The sequence below is a fragment of the Gadus macrocephalus genome, chromosome 15 (genome assembly GCF_031168955.1).
Source record: "Gadus macrocephalus chromosome 15, ASM3116895v1".
Lineage (NCBI taxonomy): Eukaryota > Metazoa > Chordata > Actinopteri > Gadiformes > Gadidae > Gadus > Gadus macrocephalus.
Window position 1 is genome coordinate 16668142 of NC_082396.1, and position 18001 is coordinate 16686142.

The 18001-nt window shown below is 43.8% G+C and overlaps 1 protein-coding gene across 1 annotated transcript; it reads right to left on the bottom strand.

Annotated features, from left to right (window-relative positions):
* Positions 1–11905: 11905 nt before the first annotated feature.
* Positions 11906–13468, bottom strand: LOC132473425 (uncharacterized). Its single transcript, XM_060073548.1, has 2 exons — positions 13242–13468; positions 11906–12683 (listed from the first exon to the last, which is right to left on the bottom strand). Exons 1-2 carry the CDS (start codon positions 13394–13396, stop codon positions 11921–11923), a joined length of 918 nt encoding a protein of 305 aa, XP_059929531.1. The 5' UTR covers positions 13397–13468; the 3' UTR covers positions 11906–11920.
* Positions 13469–18001: the final 4533 nt, after the last annotated feature.

Sequence of the window (18001 nt, forward strand, 5' to 3'; positions counted from 1 at the left end):
TCAGTTCAAGGTTTTGGAATTTATAATTTATATAATTTATATTTAGAAATAATATATAGCAAGTGTTGACACGTAAATTAAAGGAATTGCATATGTAAGTTACAGTTACAGAATAATTGTTCGCTACAATCAAGCATGGCACGTTGTTGACGGAAGACGCACTGCACACGTGATTGACACATAGAGTGAAGGACAGCTCAAGCACTGGAGAAGACGACCCATCCACAGCTTGAAGTCAAGAGAGAGATGGTTCGTGTTGGTGTTTTCCCCGGCTGCGTAAAAAAAAATGAAAAGTTACACTCCAGAAACTTTCCATAGACTGCCATTGCGGTACAATGACCAATCTCTGGTAGACCAGTGGCTTATTGTTCTGAATATGGACATTGAGACGCCAATCAAGACGCTAATGCAGAAGGATCACCGTTTCTGCAGTGCTCATTTTGATAAGGACGACTTCATCATTCCCAAAAGAGCTGCTGACCCAAAGAACCCAAAAGGAGTTTCATTGAAGAGGAATGCAATCCCTCGAGTGCGGCAAGTGGCTACAGATAGACTTGAGGTAAAGTTGTTTGCTTATTTTTCTTGTTATATGATTGTTCACAATTGGTGTGGGGGAGGATGCGTCACGAAACAAAGTTATAAGCCCTAACTTCATTCGAGGAAGTGAAAGATGATCTTGTGAGTTGTCCAGGCAAACTATAATACTCGATTTTCAATTAAAAAGGTATCTGGAAGGCTTATTTGATGGGTTTTAATGCCAAAACAAAGATCCTGGGTTCAATTTGCGCCGGAATTACACTTTAACAGTACACGTCTTTTGCAAAGACACAACCGGACTCGTTCATTCACTAAACTGACACGCGCAACCGCTCGCTCTCCTCGCTCGTTCACTCACTCGCTGAAGTCACTCACACACATATTGCAGAGTTCTTCAAGGAAAGGGTTCCAATCCAGGATAGCTTTTAACAGTTACTTTATTTGTTATAAAGTATTTCGGTATGGTATCTATGGAGCAAAAGGAGGTGGAAGCGTGTCTTGCACGTGCGGAGCGTCTCCTAGCTGATCAAAAACATTAACCCTATGTCTACTAGCTGCCGAGGAGATTCTGACGAGCCCTCGCTCGATGTAGACTGTTATGGTAGAATGCACATGGCCTGGAAGGAGTGGGCGGAGCCGGTGTGACGTATTACCCTCGGCTTCCTCCCTTGTCTGTGGTGCTGCCCTCTGTGGATGGAGCAGCTATTGCAGCCTTCAGTAAGGTCCTGCTCCCCTTGTGGCTATGTATAGTATTTACGGCTTATATGTTTGGTCCTGCTTTCTAGGGGCTATGTGTGGGTAGCTCAGGTTCTTAAAATACGTAACACACACACTGCCATTCTCGCGCACACACATACGCTACTCTCGTAACAGAAGCATAGTTGGTACTGAAGAATGTATGTTGATGATGATACACTTCTTATAGGGGGTAACTACATCTGCTTCCTCCATCGTACTTTTTAAATAAATTGCCTTCTCTTGTTTTCCGACGGCGACAAAAACATGACTATCGTCTCCTTATACTTCCGGATCACGCCCCCCGGGAGAAGTCTCGAGCATGCGCAGAACGCAAAATGCGATCCAACCCGATACATGCACACTTAATTCGACTAACAATCGAATAATCTAGGTGTCTTAATTCGACTATGAGTAACTCGATTCGATTATAGTTTGACTAAGGTGTTTACATGCATCTTAATAATCCAATCATAGTTGGACTAACCCAATAATTCGATTTTCTTGAGGTTCATGTAAACGCACCTGGTTTTCCCATTCACCTGCCTGCCACCCTGATCTCCCCTAATTAACCCAACCACCTTCACCTGTGATCCCTCTATATAAATCCTCTCTCTCCACTCAGTCTCTGCAAGATCATCTCTCGTTACTCACAGAGCATTCCCGCAACTCTTGAACTGTTTCTACAACGATGATCCTGCCTGTTCCCGAACCCTCGCCTGTCTGACCACCCGCCTGGTGTCGAGTCCCTGCCGGCCTGTCTGCTTCCTTGTTTCCTGCTCCTCGCCTGCTTGTCTGCCCTCCTGATACCGACCCCTAGCCTGCCCGACTAACCGCCCGCTGACGGAACCCCCAGTCTACCTGATTGCCTGCCGGTCCCCGAACTCTTGCCTGCCCCTGTTTACTCTGCCTGCCCAATCCTGATAATCTGTGCAAACAATAAACCTTTGGACTGCCCGGTCACCATTGTCAGTCTGTGCACTTTGGTCCTGCCTAACCCCCCTGTTACAAAGAGAGTGTTCAGCAGATTATACAGATACATATATTATATAGTTAGTATATGCTACGCGTGAACCTCCTAAGATGGTGCAATTTGATTGGTTCGCTATCTCGGGATATTGGGTCATATCCCATAATTGACATCTCAAACTCGATATTGTTTTCATCGCAAAATGTCCGCTAATAACAACCAATAAACCTTCGTTCTCGGGGGGGCAATTCCCCACTATTCACTTCGCCTTCGGCAAATAATTGTCGATTAATAGCCTAGTGAAGTCTTTATTATTACCAAACTACACAAATCGTCGGGAATTCATTTAGGTGATTCGGCTCACACAATCCTGTGCACGTATGCAAATTAGCAATGTTGAGAAGTCATACTAAAAACGGATAGCAAGCGGAAGCTAAACCAGACTGTATCAATCATATACTTTGGGTCCATTCTAACTTATGGTAAGACGTTAGTCTTTAAATCTTTGCAGTGACTGAATGTTGATGATAAAACTGAATTTTTTGCATAAGATGAGTGTGTGCGACTGTGCATGTGTCCTTTCCGGCTTCGGCATACTGCATGGTTATGAAGGCCTTGTGGGTAGTTGTGGTCTTAATGAAGCAGCCTAGCATTGGAGTTGGATAAGTTGGAGTGATTGTGTACAGGCGAGAGAGCACACCCGCCGTGGTGATGTTTGGCTTGTTGTGGGCTATCTGTCATTATCCGCCGGGTTGGACGATGTGCTTTGTGTATGTGTTCAATGTACATCTGTCTGGTCGTATTTGCGATAGATTGATGGTTAAATAATGTCACGCCACGATCGGTTATACTTGCAGGCACTCATTTGCATGTGCACTGATTGTGTGTCCGCTAAGTTAGCCCATAGCTAGAATTATGCCTTCTATTTCTGGAAACCTTCTGACTAAGTTTACCGGTACTTACGACATAATCGCTGTCACTAGATATAAAGAAAACGTTGACTTTCACTCCGTGCTATTCGCTGACAGTAAAAATAAATAAAAGTGTCGCTATTGTATGCACTGCTTTTCATTGACTAGCTCCAGTGCTCGTTGCTGCGTAGCTAAATGATAGCAACTCTCCACTCATTCTCCTCTGACCATGCATTTAATTGGCTTTGACCGCCATCAGTTCTCGGCAATTCCCCATTTGCCCTCTCACGTCTGACAGGTTCGAAATTATACTGCTGTGGGCCATCATACATGTTATTTGTGGTTCTTGCCACCTCTTAGACGCCATAGTTCTAGTATTAGGCTGAGGCTACCTTCCACCCCGTCTCCCCAACGTGACGTTCTCGCCGAATGGCGTTAGAAAACACCCGTTACTGACAAACGACAAACTGGACTTTAACACTATGAGACATTTTATAAATGATACACATATTTTGAGTGCTTTATGTACCCATTAATCAAAACTTCTGGTTAACCTGCACGTAGGCCTTTAAGTTATTCAAATAAGTTTTAGATACTGTATTGTATACCTGATGATTCAACAGGGTATATGCAGGAATCATAGAGATGAATTTACTACCTATTACTACCTCCACAATATTTTTTACTACCAACGACGATCAAGCAGCGGGGCGGGGGGTATGCAAAGCACCACTTACTACTTACTATAAGGTATGAATGTGACACTGCCGCGATCCCTGTAGCCCTAGTGCTGCTGCTGCTAGCACCGCAAAACAACGACATAGAGAGTACAGGTCTTCACTCCCGCGGGACGCGACGCAAAATAGTGCAGTGCGGGACAAAAAATTAAAGCTCATTGCGGGTGCGGGCAGGTTGATAGAGGTGCATTTGCGGGTGCGGGATGATACACTGCACTCCCGCAAATCAAATATGAGGGTAAAGTAAAACATACAAATTATCATGAAGCCCTCATCAATATGCAAAACCTATTTTTCCAACAACTTTTCCTTCATGGTCGAAGCAGCAGCTGATTCTTTTACCTTTCATTTTTCATTTAGACGTGCTGGTACCGACCTGCAGAGTTTTTATGTTTTTAATATGCGACTGTTTCGTGTTTCAGTACCGAGGCCTATTTAATGTTTTGTATGGTTGAAAACATGCAGGCTTACCAATAAATATGTTACCAATAATGGTAGCCTAATGAATTATGTGCGCGCTCGTTTTTTTCCAAGCCAATTCGCCTTATTCACCTGGCGGCCATTTTAGCCCATGAGGGGTACACAAACCCGGAAGTCGGACTCCGACGCATATGATCCATGGAAGATTCAGCAGCACAAGTGATGGAACCTCCAGTGTGGACCACCAATCTCTCCTGTCTGCCTGAATTAAGCATAACAAATGTGGAGCAATGGGCCAGTACTGACTGCAACATCCCTCGGGCTGTGTTACTCAAGGGATACAGTAACTGGATAGAAGGTTTTATCCACGACATTGAAGGTATGAATGGACGCTACCGCCTTTTCTCATAGCTTGTTATGCTAGAAGTAGTTAGCTGTGATATGGAGTTGTTGACTGTCTGTACTATGTTCGATTTTATTTAACACTGAACATGTATTTAATAGGAGACCACCACAGATATTTGTGAGGGCTAGGTCTTTTCCTTCTGTGCGGAAAAACGAGGCACCTTACATCATACAGGTATCAGGTGCTAAGTGGACAAACTGCTCAGTTCACAGAGCAGTGCCACAGTTAAACCAGCTTGCTAAAAGTTCATTATGAGTTCATATCAACAATGTACCTTTCCCTGTCTGACCGAAAATAACATGTTGATTTTATCTCATTAACATGTTATCTGTAGCTGATGTAATATCACATAAGCCTCATTGATATATACTCTGATATGATACTTGTTTCAAATTAGCAAAGCAAGACAGGGCTAGGTGCATGTTGCTACTGTTGTTGACAATGATAGTATAATGACAGTATAACTATCAGGTAAGTGAGGGTAAGGTAAGCATTAACATTCATGTTAAGATAAGAGTTGCTCAGTTCTTGGAGCAGTGTATCCAGGGTTGAGGAAGGTTCTTCAAAATGTAATTAGCTTACAAATCACTTGTCTTTTTTAAATTGACATAAGATGGAATGTCATAACTTAAAATAACACATATCTACCGCTAAAATCCATACTGTTCAATCTTAATAAGAGCTTTTCCACAACCCTGACTTTTTTGTACAATGAGTGTCCAAGGTATTAGTTATCTTTCTAGTTGTGTTCGCACGTATCACAGCTGTAAACAACCTACCACTACCAGCATGTCGCTGTAATATTTTCATGGCAGAACATTGAAATGGCAGATGTACCTAATTCACTGCACACTCAGTGTATTTTTGTGTGTGTATATATATAAATAAATAAATAATATGTTATTTGTTAATAGCAACTCTGAAGTGTCAAGTGTCTAAAGTTTGATTATCTTTTCAGGTGGAGCTGTCACTTGAGCAGCCATTCATAAGGGAGACGCAGTGCAACTGCAAAGCTGGCTTGGGACAGTGCAACCATCTGATCGGGCTGCTCTACACTCTCGCTCACTTCGCCAAGATGGGCTACACATCTGTTCCCCCAACAACTAGCGAGACGTCACTGCCTCAAGCCTGGCATGTTCCATCGAGGGCCCTGGGTGTCAGTCCAAGAACGGTGAGCTCTGTGAGTGTTTCAAAGCTAAAACCACCGGTGACCAACGCACCCCCGCCAAAGAGGCAACGCTCGTCTGAAGGGGTGATGTCAAACCTGTATTGTCCTGTGCCACTCCCGCTTCCATCAAATGCCTTTGCAGAGAGCCTACACCGAAACCTAAGTCAAATAGGAAGCAAGAGTCAGATGTTAAGGCTGCTGGAGGAGAACAGAAAACAGCCTGCTGCTCTTGTCTCTACCGACTTTGGAGACCTTCCAAAGGGATCTGTGCTTACGTACCACGCAAAAGTCTTCCAGTGCTGATGATCATCACCTCTTTCCCTTACCATCACAGCCAAGCTCATTTTACACTGTCCTGGATGACACTGAGGCGTGCTACTATGGTGGCCTGGTGGTCACTCAGGCTGTTGCAATACAGCTGGAAATTGAGACGAGGGAACAGAGCCATAGCAAGACCTGGCATAAAGTCCGAGCCAACCGTCTTACCTCCTCTTCCTTCAAAAGGATTTGTTCAAGGGTGGCAAACTTGAATGCATTAGCTGCCAATCTGAAAAAGAAATCAGTGCAGACTAAGGTGATGAAGAGAGGTTTGGAGCTGGAGCCTGTTGCTGCGGCCGAGTATCAAGAACTCACTGGCAATGAGATCTTCGCCTGTGGGTTCGTCATCAACCACCACGCCCCACACCTAGGTGCCTCACCGGACCGAAAAGTGATTGACCCCAGTGCCTCACCAACGCACGGCCTCCTGGAGATCAAGTGCCCAAACAAAGGCAGCGTGAGAGATTGCAAGTACTTGCGTTGCAAGGCTGATGGTAGTCTTAGCCTGAAGACCACACACAAATACTATTATCAAGTGATGGGGCAGATGGGCATCACTGGGTTGAAGTGGTGTGACTTTTTTGTGAAGTGCAGTGATGACCATCACTTGGAGCGGGTGCACTTCCAACCAAAGGAGTGGGAGAACATGAAATGTAAATTGGACACATTCTTTTTCACTTTCTGCCTGCTTTGTGTAACAAAATAATGTAATACATCACTGATAATCTGTTCATGTTTATAGTTTTATTAATGTTTTAAAATAGCTTGTTCCTAATGTAATTCCTAATGTTCTGACCTGTACCGGTTCCTTTTCCATGCTTCCATGTACAAAGTTACCTTTACAAACCTAGACCGGTGTGCCTATCAATGTTTTTGGAATGTTTTCTGATGTTCTGGTTCCTTTTCCATGCTTACAGTATACAAGCAGGCCATTTTACTCTATTCCGCCGTACCAACTTCCATGCACAAAGTTACCTTTACAAACCTAGACCAGTGTGCCTATCAATGTTTTTGGAATGTTTTCTGATGTTCCGACCTGTTCTGGTTCCTGTATAATAAGTTATAAAGTTATGAAGGACATCATCCATGTGTAATACAATTGTACTTTATTCTTTAGATAGACATCCAGTAGCTTATACATACATGTAAAAAAACAACTCACAGGTATATAAAAGTAAAGAGCATGTGAAATGATTACAAAGTCTGACAGGGATCCTGTGATACATTGACTGATAAGGTGCTCTGGTAACAATACAAGTTCACATTGTATTGATTCGTAAAGATGAACAATAATGATGGTTAAGGATTTGTATAGATTCATAAAGATGAACAATAATGATGGTTAAGGATTTGTATAGATTCATAAAGATGAACAATAATGATGGTGAAGGATTTGTATAGATTCATAAAGATGAACAATAATGATGGTTAAGGATTTGAATAGATTCATAAAGAACAATGATGGCTAAGGTTTTGAACAGATTCTTAAAGATGAACAATAATGATGGTTAAGGATTTGAATAGATTCATAAAGAACAATGATGGCTAAGGTTTTGAACAGATTCTTAAAGATGAACAATAATGATGGTTAAGGATTTGTATAGATTCATAAAGATGAACAATAATGATGGCTAAGGTTTTGAACAGATTCTTAAAGATGAACAATAATGATGGTCAAGGATTTGAATGAATTCGTAAAGAAGAACAATAATGATGCCTAAGGTTTTGTACAGATTCGTAAAGAACAATAATCATGGCTAATGTTTTGTACAGATCCATAAAGACAAACACTTTCTAATCAAGGTTTGAATACATTTGTGGATGTTAAGATTACAGTTGTAGAGATTTACATAACAATTTTAAAAGAGAGGACCTTGGAAATTTGTTAAAGGTCCCATGACATGAAAATCTCACTTTATGAGGTTTTCTAACATAAATATGAGTTCCCCTAGCCTGCCTATGGTCCCCCAATGGCTAAAACTTGCGTTTGGTGGAAAACGAGCACTAGCTGTTCTGCTCGCCTTTGAAAAAACTGAGGCTCAAGTGCGCTGATTTGGAATGTCTGTATTCATGACGTCATCAGGAATCTCAGCTCCTCCCCTTACTCTGCCTGGCCCGCCCAGAGACGTTGGCCCGCCAATGAGACTCGACCGTGCGAGCGCCACGTGTGTGTGTGTGTGTGTGTGTGTGTTTGTGTGAATACACACACTGTAACGTCTTGTCGGTTCTTTGACGTGTCTTGTATTTCCACAACGAGACTGTTGTGGGGGTTATCTGAGCCATGGTTGAGAAGGAATTGGGGGAAAGGAACTTTGACTTTGACTGGCTGAAGTACATGAACTGCGACATGCCGCCGGTTGCCGCGAGGCACCATCGCCCGGCAGCGGGCAGCCGGCAGCAGGCAGTGCCCGGTTCAGTCGACTTCAGGTTGAAAGTGGAAGAACCAGAGACGTTGCAGAACCCGACAAAGTCGTTTGTGATTCATATCGTCTAGAGGCGCACACAGCTTTTGGCCGTGAATATGTATTAAATGATGTAGATTTCTATGTATTATATGATATTATTTAGATATAGAGCTCCAGGACTGTAACGCAAGTGTTGTACACTTCCTTATTATTGGGATAACCGTTCTGCTTTTGGCGTTATGGCGCATAACACGTCGGACTCTCGTCTCTGGTATTTCTACAACGAGACTCGTATTGGGGGTTATCTCAGCCATGGTTGAGAAGGAATTGTGGGAAAGGAACTTTGGCTTTGACTGGCTGAAGTACATGAACTGCGTCATGCCGCCGGTTGCCGCGAGGCACCATCGCCCGGCAGCGGGCAGCCGGCAGCAGGCAGCGCGCGGTTCAGTCGACTTGTTGATGTGAAAGTGAAAGAACCAGAGACGTCGCAGAACCCGACAAAGTCGTTTGTGATTCATTATATCGTCTGGAGGCGCACACAGCTTTTGGCCGTGATAATATGTATTAAATGATATGATATTATTTAGATATAGAGCTCCAGGACTGTAACGCAAGTGTTGTCTACACTTCCTTGTTATTTGGATAACCGTTCTGTCGGACTCTCGTCTCTGGTATTTCTACAACGAGACTCGTATTGGGGGTTATCTCAGCCAAGGTTGAGAATGAATTGGGGGGGAAGGAACTTTGGCTTTGACTCCCTCAAGAACATGAACCACGACATGGAGGAGAAAGGGATTGTTGGCGGCGAATGTCTCCAGCTTGAGACCCGCTGAGGGACCACCGCCGGAGGCGGAGGTGCCAAGCGCTGCCCGGCAACGATCCCTTTCTCCTCCTTGTCGCGGTTCAGTCTACTTCACATTGATGAGGACGTTGAAGAACCAGGAACGTCGGAGAACCCATATGCATTGCCTCTCACTTTTAAAGTGAGATTCATAATATCGGCTCACACAGCTTTTTGCCGTTATAATATATATTATATGATATAGATATCTATGTAGGCTACAGGTCCTTCTCAAAAAATTAGCATATTGTGATAAAGTTCATTCTTTTCCATAATGTAATGATAAAAATTTAACTTTCAGATATTTTAGATTCATTGCACACCAACTGAAATATTTCAGGTCTTTTATTGTTTTAATACTGACGATTTTGGCATACAGCTCATGAAAACCCAAAATTCCTATCTCAAAAAATTAGCATATCATGAAAAGGTTCTCTAAACGAGCTATTAACCTAATCATCTGAATCAACGAATTAACTCTAAACACCTGCAAAAGATTCCTGAGGCTTTTAAAAACTCCCAGCCTGGTTCATTACTCAAAACCGCAATCATGGGTAAGACTGCCGACCTGACTGCTGTCCAGAAGGCCATCATTGACACCCTCAAGCAAGAGGGTAAGACACAGAAAGAAATTTCTGAACGAATAGGCTGTTCCCAGAGTGCCGTATCAAGGCACCTCAGTGGGAAGTCTGTGGGAAGGAAAAAGTGTGGCAGAAAACGCTGCACGACGAGAAGAGGTGACCGGACCCTGAGGAAGATTGTGGAGAAGGGCCGATTCCAGACCTTGGGGGACCTGCGGAAGCAGTGGACTGAGTCTGGAGTAGAAACATCCAGAGCCACCGTGCACAGGCGTGTGCAGGAAATGGGCTACAGGTGCCGCATTCCCCAGGTCAAGCCACTTTTGAACCAGAAACAGCGGCAGAAGCGCCTGACCTGGGCTACAGAGAAGCAGCACTGGACTGTTGCTCAGTGGTCCAAAGTACTTTTTTCGGATGAAAGCAAATTTTGCATGTCATTCGGAAATCAAGGTGCCAGAGTCTGGAGGAAGACTGGGGAGAAGGAAATGCCAAAATGCCTGAAGTCCAGTGTCAAGTACCCACAGTCAGTGATGGTCTGGGGTGCCATGTCAGATGCTGGTGTTGGTCCACTGTGTTTTATCAAGGGCAGGGTCAATGCAGCTAGCTACCAGGAGATTTTGGAGCACTTCATGCTTCCATCTGCTGAAAAGCTTTATGGAGATGAAGATTTCATTTTTCAGCACGACCTGGCACCTGCTCACAGTGCCAAAACCACTGGTAAATGGTTTACTGACCATGGTATTACTGTGCTCAATTGGCCTGCCAACTCTCCTGACCTGAACCCCATAGAGAATCTGTGGGATATTGTGAAGAGAAAGTTGAGAGACGCAAGACCCAACACTCTGGATGAGCTTAAGGCCGCTATCGAAGCATCCTGGGCCTCCATAAGACCTCAGCAGTGCCACAGGCTGATTGCCTCCATGCCACGCCGCATTGAAGCAGTCATTTCTGCAAAAGGATTCCCGACCAAGTATTGAGTGCATAACTGAACATAATTATTTGAAGGTTGACTTTTTTTGTATTAAAAACACTTTTCTTTTATTGGTCGGATAAAATATGCCAATTTTTTGAGATAGGAATTTTGGGTTTTCATGAGCTGTATGCCAAAATCATCAGTATTAAAACAATAAAAGACCTGAAATATTTCAGTTGGTGTGCAATGAATCTAAAATATATGAAAGTTTAATTTTTATCATTACATTATGGAAAATAATGAACTTTATCACAATATGCTAATTTTTTTAGAAGGACCTGTATATGATAATATTTAGATATAGAGCTCCAGGACTCCCGTGTGTTCTAGAATATTTACAGAACACGGCTAAAGGCTGTGTGCGCCTCGCCATTGCGATATATCCACTGTAAACAGAGCGCATGGTACCGTGGCTGCAAGCTGCTCAGGGCCACACCCCCACCCTCCTCCTTGACCCGCCTCGCTCCTCCTCATTTGCATTATAGCTACAGACACCAAAACAGGCCATTTGGGGGAAGCGCAATGTGCGACTGGCTCGGAGTGGCTGTAACTCTGCACCACGGCTGAATTTCGGGAACGTCTTTGAATACTGTGTTAGTTGCCCACTAATACCTATATTAAAGAATACATAAAATAGCATGTCATGGGACCTTTAAAAGGGCACAGACAGCCCACAGTTGGTTAACAGAGCCCACCAGTGTCATGGGTAAGACTTTATCAAAAATATGGTACTCTTTAATCCGCCTAATAGCACGTTCTACATGAATTCGCAGTCTTGCTATCACTTGAGTCTTTCGAACTTCCTCTGCAGTGAAGTGTTTCACCTAAAAAAGGAGGGATTACAAGGGACACCTGTCTTTCAGAGAGAAGGTCCTTGATGAGAAAGCCTTTATCGGCCATTACCATATCTCCTTCTTCAAGCTAAGAAAGGATACCTGATTTTTTGGTAATTTCTTTGTCAGATATTGAACCTGTATACAAGTCACTGACAAAAGTCACTTCACCTGAGGGGGCAATGCCTATTAGGCCTTTAAATGTGGTGTTAGATTTGTAGTGCGAGTAAATTGCTGAGTTAAGGACCTTGGAGCTAGGTTTCTGTACATGAATTTCTGTGCAATCCAATATAACTCTAGTAGCCGGGAATGTGCATTTAAAACAAGCTGGCATAAGTTCATCCACAGTTTTCCTTGAAGGCCACATTTGAAGTGATCCCAACATAAAATACAGAAAGTTGACCCAGGTCACACAGATCCTGCTTACTGTTGACTGTGATATACGGAATCGGGTTGCAAGGTCCTGCTCAGGAAATCCCTGCCTCAACCTACAAAGGAAAAGAAAAAACTGGTCCATAGTGGACAATTTAGAGGCACTAAAGCCTTGACGAATTACCTCCCCACTGGTATGTTTGAATCGCTGAGCCTGACTCCATCCCACCATATTTTCTGCAGTAGGTTGCAGGGCCATAAACACAGCTTTAAATGTAGCATAATCCGGGAACCCTGTATAGAATGAGATCTGTTTATCATCACTTTGAAAATTTGAAACCCCAAACAGTTGTTGTTGAAGCTCTGCAATTAAAGTTTCTTGATCAGCGATGGTCTTTCGGGCTTCCTCAAGTTGATCTTGAAGGGAGGGAGGCAGTGCAGCATATTCGTGGTCTGGGTGCGGAGGGGGCGTCTCTTCACTGGAAGTATAAGAGAAACATATTGATGGACACATTAGGTCTTTTACAAGGATACTTATGCTCAATGCATGTAACCAATTACACATTTTACACCATTTACAACACACTCACACCATGATCCGTGGAAACATTGCTGGAAATCATCAACAGAGAAATACTGTCACTACACAGTTAATAAATGCATTACGAACTAGTAACTTAACTCATCTTAATACTACCTTGCAGTTCTAACAACACTCCTCCTCTTTGGTCTGAAAGAACTCCATGCAAACACAGTCGGCACAGCTCCCTGTTTCAGCTTGGTGATCCCTGTCTTGGTTTTTACCAGGCAGTCTGGGAGGAAATGCTCCGAGCACACTTTTGTGTATGCGTTTATCTGCATCAGCAAATAAAACGTAATCATATAAACATTACATGTTTAATTTTATACATGTACATTTCAACAACTGTGCTCTCTGCCTTAATCTATCTACTAAAACGGGAAAGTTCTTGCTAGCATGGCTAACTGCTAGCGATACGGAGACCGGGTTACAGCACCAGACATATCATAAAACGTACCTTAAAATGACGGCCAGGATCTCTTTTGATTTTAATAATCCATTCTCGACGTAGTCCCAGATCATTGGGGAAACGGTGAAAAGTTTGTCCTCTGTTCGATTTCTTCCTGTGTGATGAAGTGCATTGGGGAACACAGCAGTGAGGAGCCATTGCATCGCGTTGTGAAAACTCCCGGAAGTGGAAAGTGTACCCCTCAGGCTCCTACTTCCGTTCGAGGTGAATAAGGCGAATAGGGCACTATACAGTGGACTTAAAATAGGGTACATACCATAGACATCATATAGGTAGACGCCCCCTTCGGCCTTGGACGGCATAAATCGTCGGCGCCATCTTGGTACGGGAGTTATTTCGTCTGTGTGTGAAGATGTGTGAAGATGCCTACTTCATGCGCCGCTTGGGGCTGCACCACCGTCAGGACGATTCAAACAAGATCGCAAGGAATTACCTTTCACAAGTAAGACTAAACAATTGTTTCTATTTGTAATTGTAAAATTCAGTCATGTCACGTAGATCATGTGTTATGTTGAGAGCTAAAAAAATTTCACGATACTCTACATGCACCTGTGAGATGCACCTGCAGTCAGTCGCCGGCCGAAATTGACGTTTTAAACGTTATTTCTATTTAAATGTTGTTTTTTAAAGATACATCTGTATTATGAATCTGACTGACTGGCTAGCTAACCTTTCTCGCAATTTTAAGGTTTCCCAAAGAGAAGCAGTTGAGGAGACAGTGGGAAGTGGCTGTGAAAAGGGAAGACTTTTCTGCCAATGAGAGGTCAATGCTCTGTAGCCAGCACTTTCAGCCGGAGTATTTTGACCGGACAGGCCAAATTGTCAGGCTCAGGGATGGAACTAAACCATCTGTGTTCAGTTTCCCAACACATCTCAAAAGAGTAAGTGCATCACTAAGCTTGCTGAAAATGGTTTTATTGTGTGTGTGTGTGTGTGTGTTCATTTGGAATGATTGAGAATGAGATACACCTGTTCAAGTATTTTGTTCTTCGGTTTTAGAAAGTGGCAGCCAGGACTACACAAGCCTCAAGGAAGGCTGAAGCGAGCCTTGTAATTGACTGTTCTTTACAATCATTACAAGTCACTGAACCTTCACCTACCTACCTTGTGAGTATTTACACTAGCTATGCCCCAAAACAGCAGTGAGCATCATGGCATCATAAACATTACTCACTACTGTTTTGTCCTTTTTTACTAGGAACACACTTATGCATTGCCTCCATCTCCCACTCTTCTCAAGACTAGACTCAATGAAGCCCTGGCTAGGGTGGAGAGTCTTGAGAAAGAGATGAGGAACTCAAAGGCCCGAGAGTGGAGGGCGAAGAAAACAGTGCGTTGTCTTCTGGAGGACCTCTGGGGGAAGAACCTCATAAATGAAGAGCTGCAAGAGAGGCTTGACTTATACTCAGGTAACATTGAAATTAAACTTTGAATGTCATGTATATCTCAGGGCTGTAACCAAAGAAATACAACTGCAATAATGTGTTCAAATGCTTGGCTTGTCTGAATTTCATATATCAAACTTAAACTCCAAATACCTGACGTCTGTAATATGCCCCCATTCATAGTTTGAATAGCATCTGGCACAGACAAAAGCCAACAATCATAGTCTGATAGCTCTAGCTTCAAGACACACAATAGCCAGGTACCTTTGTTGGCAGGTGTTTATGGGCACCTGTTTAGAGCAATCAGTCATGGTTCCTGGCTTTTGTGCATCTAGAGCTATTAAGTCAATGATTGTTGGCTTTGGTCTACAGCCACGACAAGATTACATTTTTCATTCATATGGCCTTGCCTGGAAATAAACACATTAGCCTATTGGTGTTTTCATAATGACATTAATACTCTTTCAGTCACTTACTAATTACTCTGTGCTATCTGCATTTCAGATCTTCCATTAGGCCTCCTGTCCAAACAGGGCCACGAGTACACTAAAGAGCAGAGGGAGTTTGCCCTCACTCTCCACCTGCACGGGCCCAAAGCCTACTCTTACCTGAGAGAGTCTCTCCACCTCCACCTACCACATCCACATACATTGCAAAGGTATTTGCCATTACATTTAATTGCACTTTATTGATAGGAAATTACTGGTTCAAATACATTTGTATTATATTATTGCTACTTAATAATAACTACTTTTTCATTTGATAAAGGTGGATGAGCTCTGTGGATTCCAAGCCTGGACTCAACACCATGATGCTGGACATGTTGAGAAGAAAAAGAGAGGAAGATCCAGTGAAGTATGGACGTATGGCGCTCATGCTGGATGGCATGGCCATCAGGAAACATGTCCAGTACAGTCCACATTCCCAGAAAATGACCGGATTTGTGGACATGGGGGATGGCCTAAACGAGACGGATATTGCCACTGAGGCTCTGGTTTTTATGGTGGTTGGCCTACAAGGCCATTGGAAGGCTCCAATTGCCTACTACCTGACCAAGTCTCTGACGCCCGACACACAGAAGGTCCTGCTGGTACATGCGCTGGAGGCCCTGCATGAGCGTGGCATCCGGGTCATGTCCCTCACAATGGATGGGCATGCATCAAACATAAGCATGTGCAACCAGCTGGGGTGCCAGCTAAAGGCCAACCCTTGTGAGCCTTTGAAAACATTTTTCCCCCATCCTGCGACTGGCGAGAGGGTGTTTGTCATGATGGACGCTTGCCACATGTTGAAGCTGGCAAGAAACATGCTGCAAGCGTACAGCCCAATCTGTAGCAGAACTGGCCTCATCAACTGGGACTACGTTGTTTGTTTGAACGATATTCAAACAAAGAAGGGACTGCATGCTGCCAACAGGGTCACTGAAAAGCACATTCAGTTTGACTCACAGAAGATGAAGGTGTCCCTGGCTGCACAGACGCTGAGTCGCTCTGTGGCAGTAGCGCTCCGAACGCTGAGGGACCTGGGGTATCCACGCTTCACCCTCTGTCAAGCGACAGCCGAATTCATTGAGGTAAGACTACATTCAAACATTGTTTTCTTTTCAAAGGGTCCTGGCCATCTTCTCCATCAAGAGCTTGTGCCTTTTGGAATGCTAACAGTGCTCATTTGCATTCAACTTGTAACAAAATTCAACTGACATAAACAAAATGAAGCATTGATTAGACAGAGATTTATTAGATTGGCCTACCTATTAAACCGTTGGAACACACAAGACCGGAAACCATAGCAATGCCGGTAAACAAATCCCGAGAAGCCCAATCCCTATGAGAGCTCCCCGCGCTACGACCATCCGGAGGCGACAGAGCTGTTGGCTGTGATATTATATATACAATTATAATATATTATATACTATTATATATAGAGCTCCGGGAGTCACAAACTGCAACAATCACTTTCTCCTCCATGCCGCAGTCACCCCGGACTGCACTGCACTGAGTTTGACGGCTGAACGCTGATTGGCTGTTACGTTACACATGTCACTCAGTTATCACGCTGTTGAACGCTGATTGGCTGTCATCACGACAAAAACTTGTCGCCGGTTTTCTCCCGCGAAAATTTCGCCCTTATACGTTCACTTTGTATGGGATCTTGTCGCCCCGTCGCGTTTGGTTTGACTGTGAACACACAATGCGATTCTTCCTCGGCGGCGCCATGTTTGCTGCGTTCTGAACCAAAACAAAAGCAGCGTGTGTGTGACGTCATGACGCATTTGCCGCGACCGGAACCGATAAGCGGAATCGTTAAGCAGGCTTGCTAATGATTCCAAGGAATCGGTTGACTCGGAACCGGTTCTGAACAAGAACCGGTTCTCGATTCCCATCCCTACTCTTCCATATGTGCATGCTCTGTTTATGCATGCATATGATGCTCTGTTCTCTTGTTCCGATCTTTTTGCTGTCTGCGGTTTTTCAGTTCATACAGGTGAATGTGGAAATGTCCATGAAATGTCAGGAAATGTCCATCTACAACTTTCAAACTGACAAAACATTTTCTTTTTAAGGTACCTGTCTGTCATGGGGTTTGTCATCAACATTGACACCCTAATGCTGATGTGTCCTGAGCTGCTTCAGAGTCAGCAATATATCTGCACCTACCGGTTCAGCCAGGATCATTTGGAGCTCCTTTTCAACTCCATCAGGGCATCAGGTAAGGATCTCAGAAGTTTCTAAATTAATTAAATTGTCTTTCCAAAAAAGTCTTTGACGTCTGAAAAGAGTAAATATCGGTATTAAGTGTTGTGTGAGACCACAGGATGAGACCGTGTCCCTGTCGGCTGTAGAGATGTCCTCTCCCTCTGAAACGGAAGAGCTTGAGGTGCCCTTCGTGAATGTCTCTGCGTTGATTGGGGACCACAGCTACTTGCCAACCCGCTTTGGTGCCCTAGTGGAAAACGCACTGGTCTACATTGCAGGGTTTGTGGTGCGGCAGGTTTTGAGTTTATAGATCTTCTCAGTATTTTCAAAGTGCACGGGCTGTGCAAGAAAAGTGAGCGTTTATCATAGACCCATGCACATGTATGACTGGCGATTTAACTAGCGAGATTCAAAGTAACGTAGAGGCAAATCTTTTTCACACACTTCATGTAGAGCATAAACCCTTGAATACTCCATGAAATTGGTTGCGAAATGTAAAAGGTTATCGTGATTTTTATCCAGATAAACCGCAGCTCCTGGCAACTTGCGCTTGTTTGACACGTCTGACAGACCTCTGGCTTCAGAGAGCTCCCGTACCAATATGGCGGCGGCGCGTTTCGCCGAGGCAACGGGCTGAAGCAGTGGAGGCGGCGTCTACCTATTATGG

Excerpts from the sequence above, each read along its gene's own strand:
- LOC132473425 (XM_060073548.1), bottom strand. The coding sequence starts at position 13,396 with ATGCAATGGCTCCTCACTGCTGTGTTCCCCAATGCACTTCATCACACA. Across the intron at positions 12,684-13,241 it reads ATCCTGGCCGTCATTTTAAG|TGAAGAGACGCCCCCTCCGC; the intron begins GTACGTTTTATG and ends TTATACTTCCAG.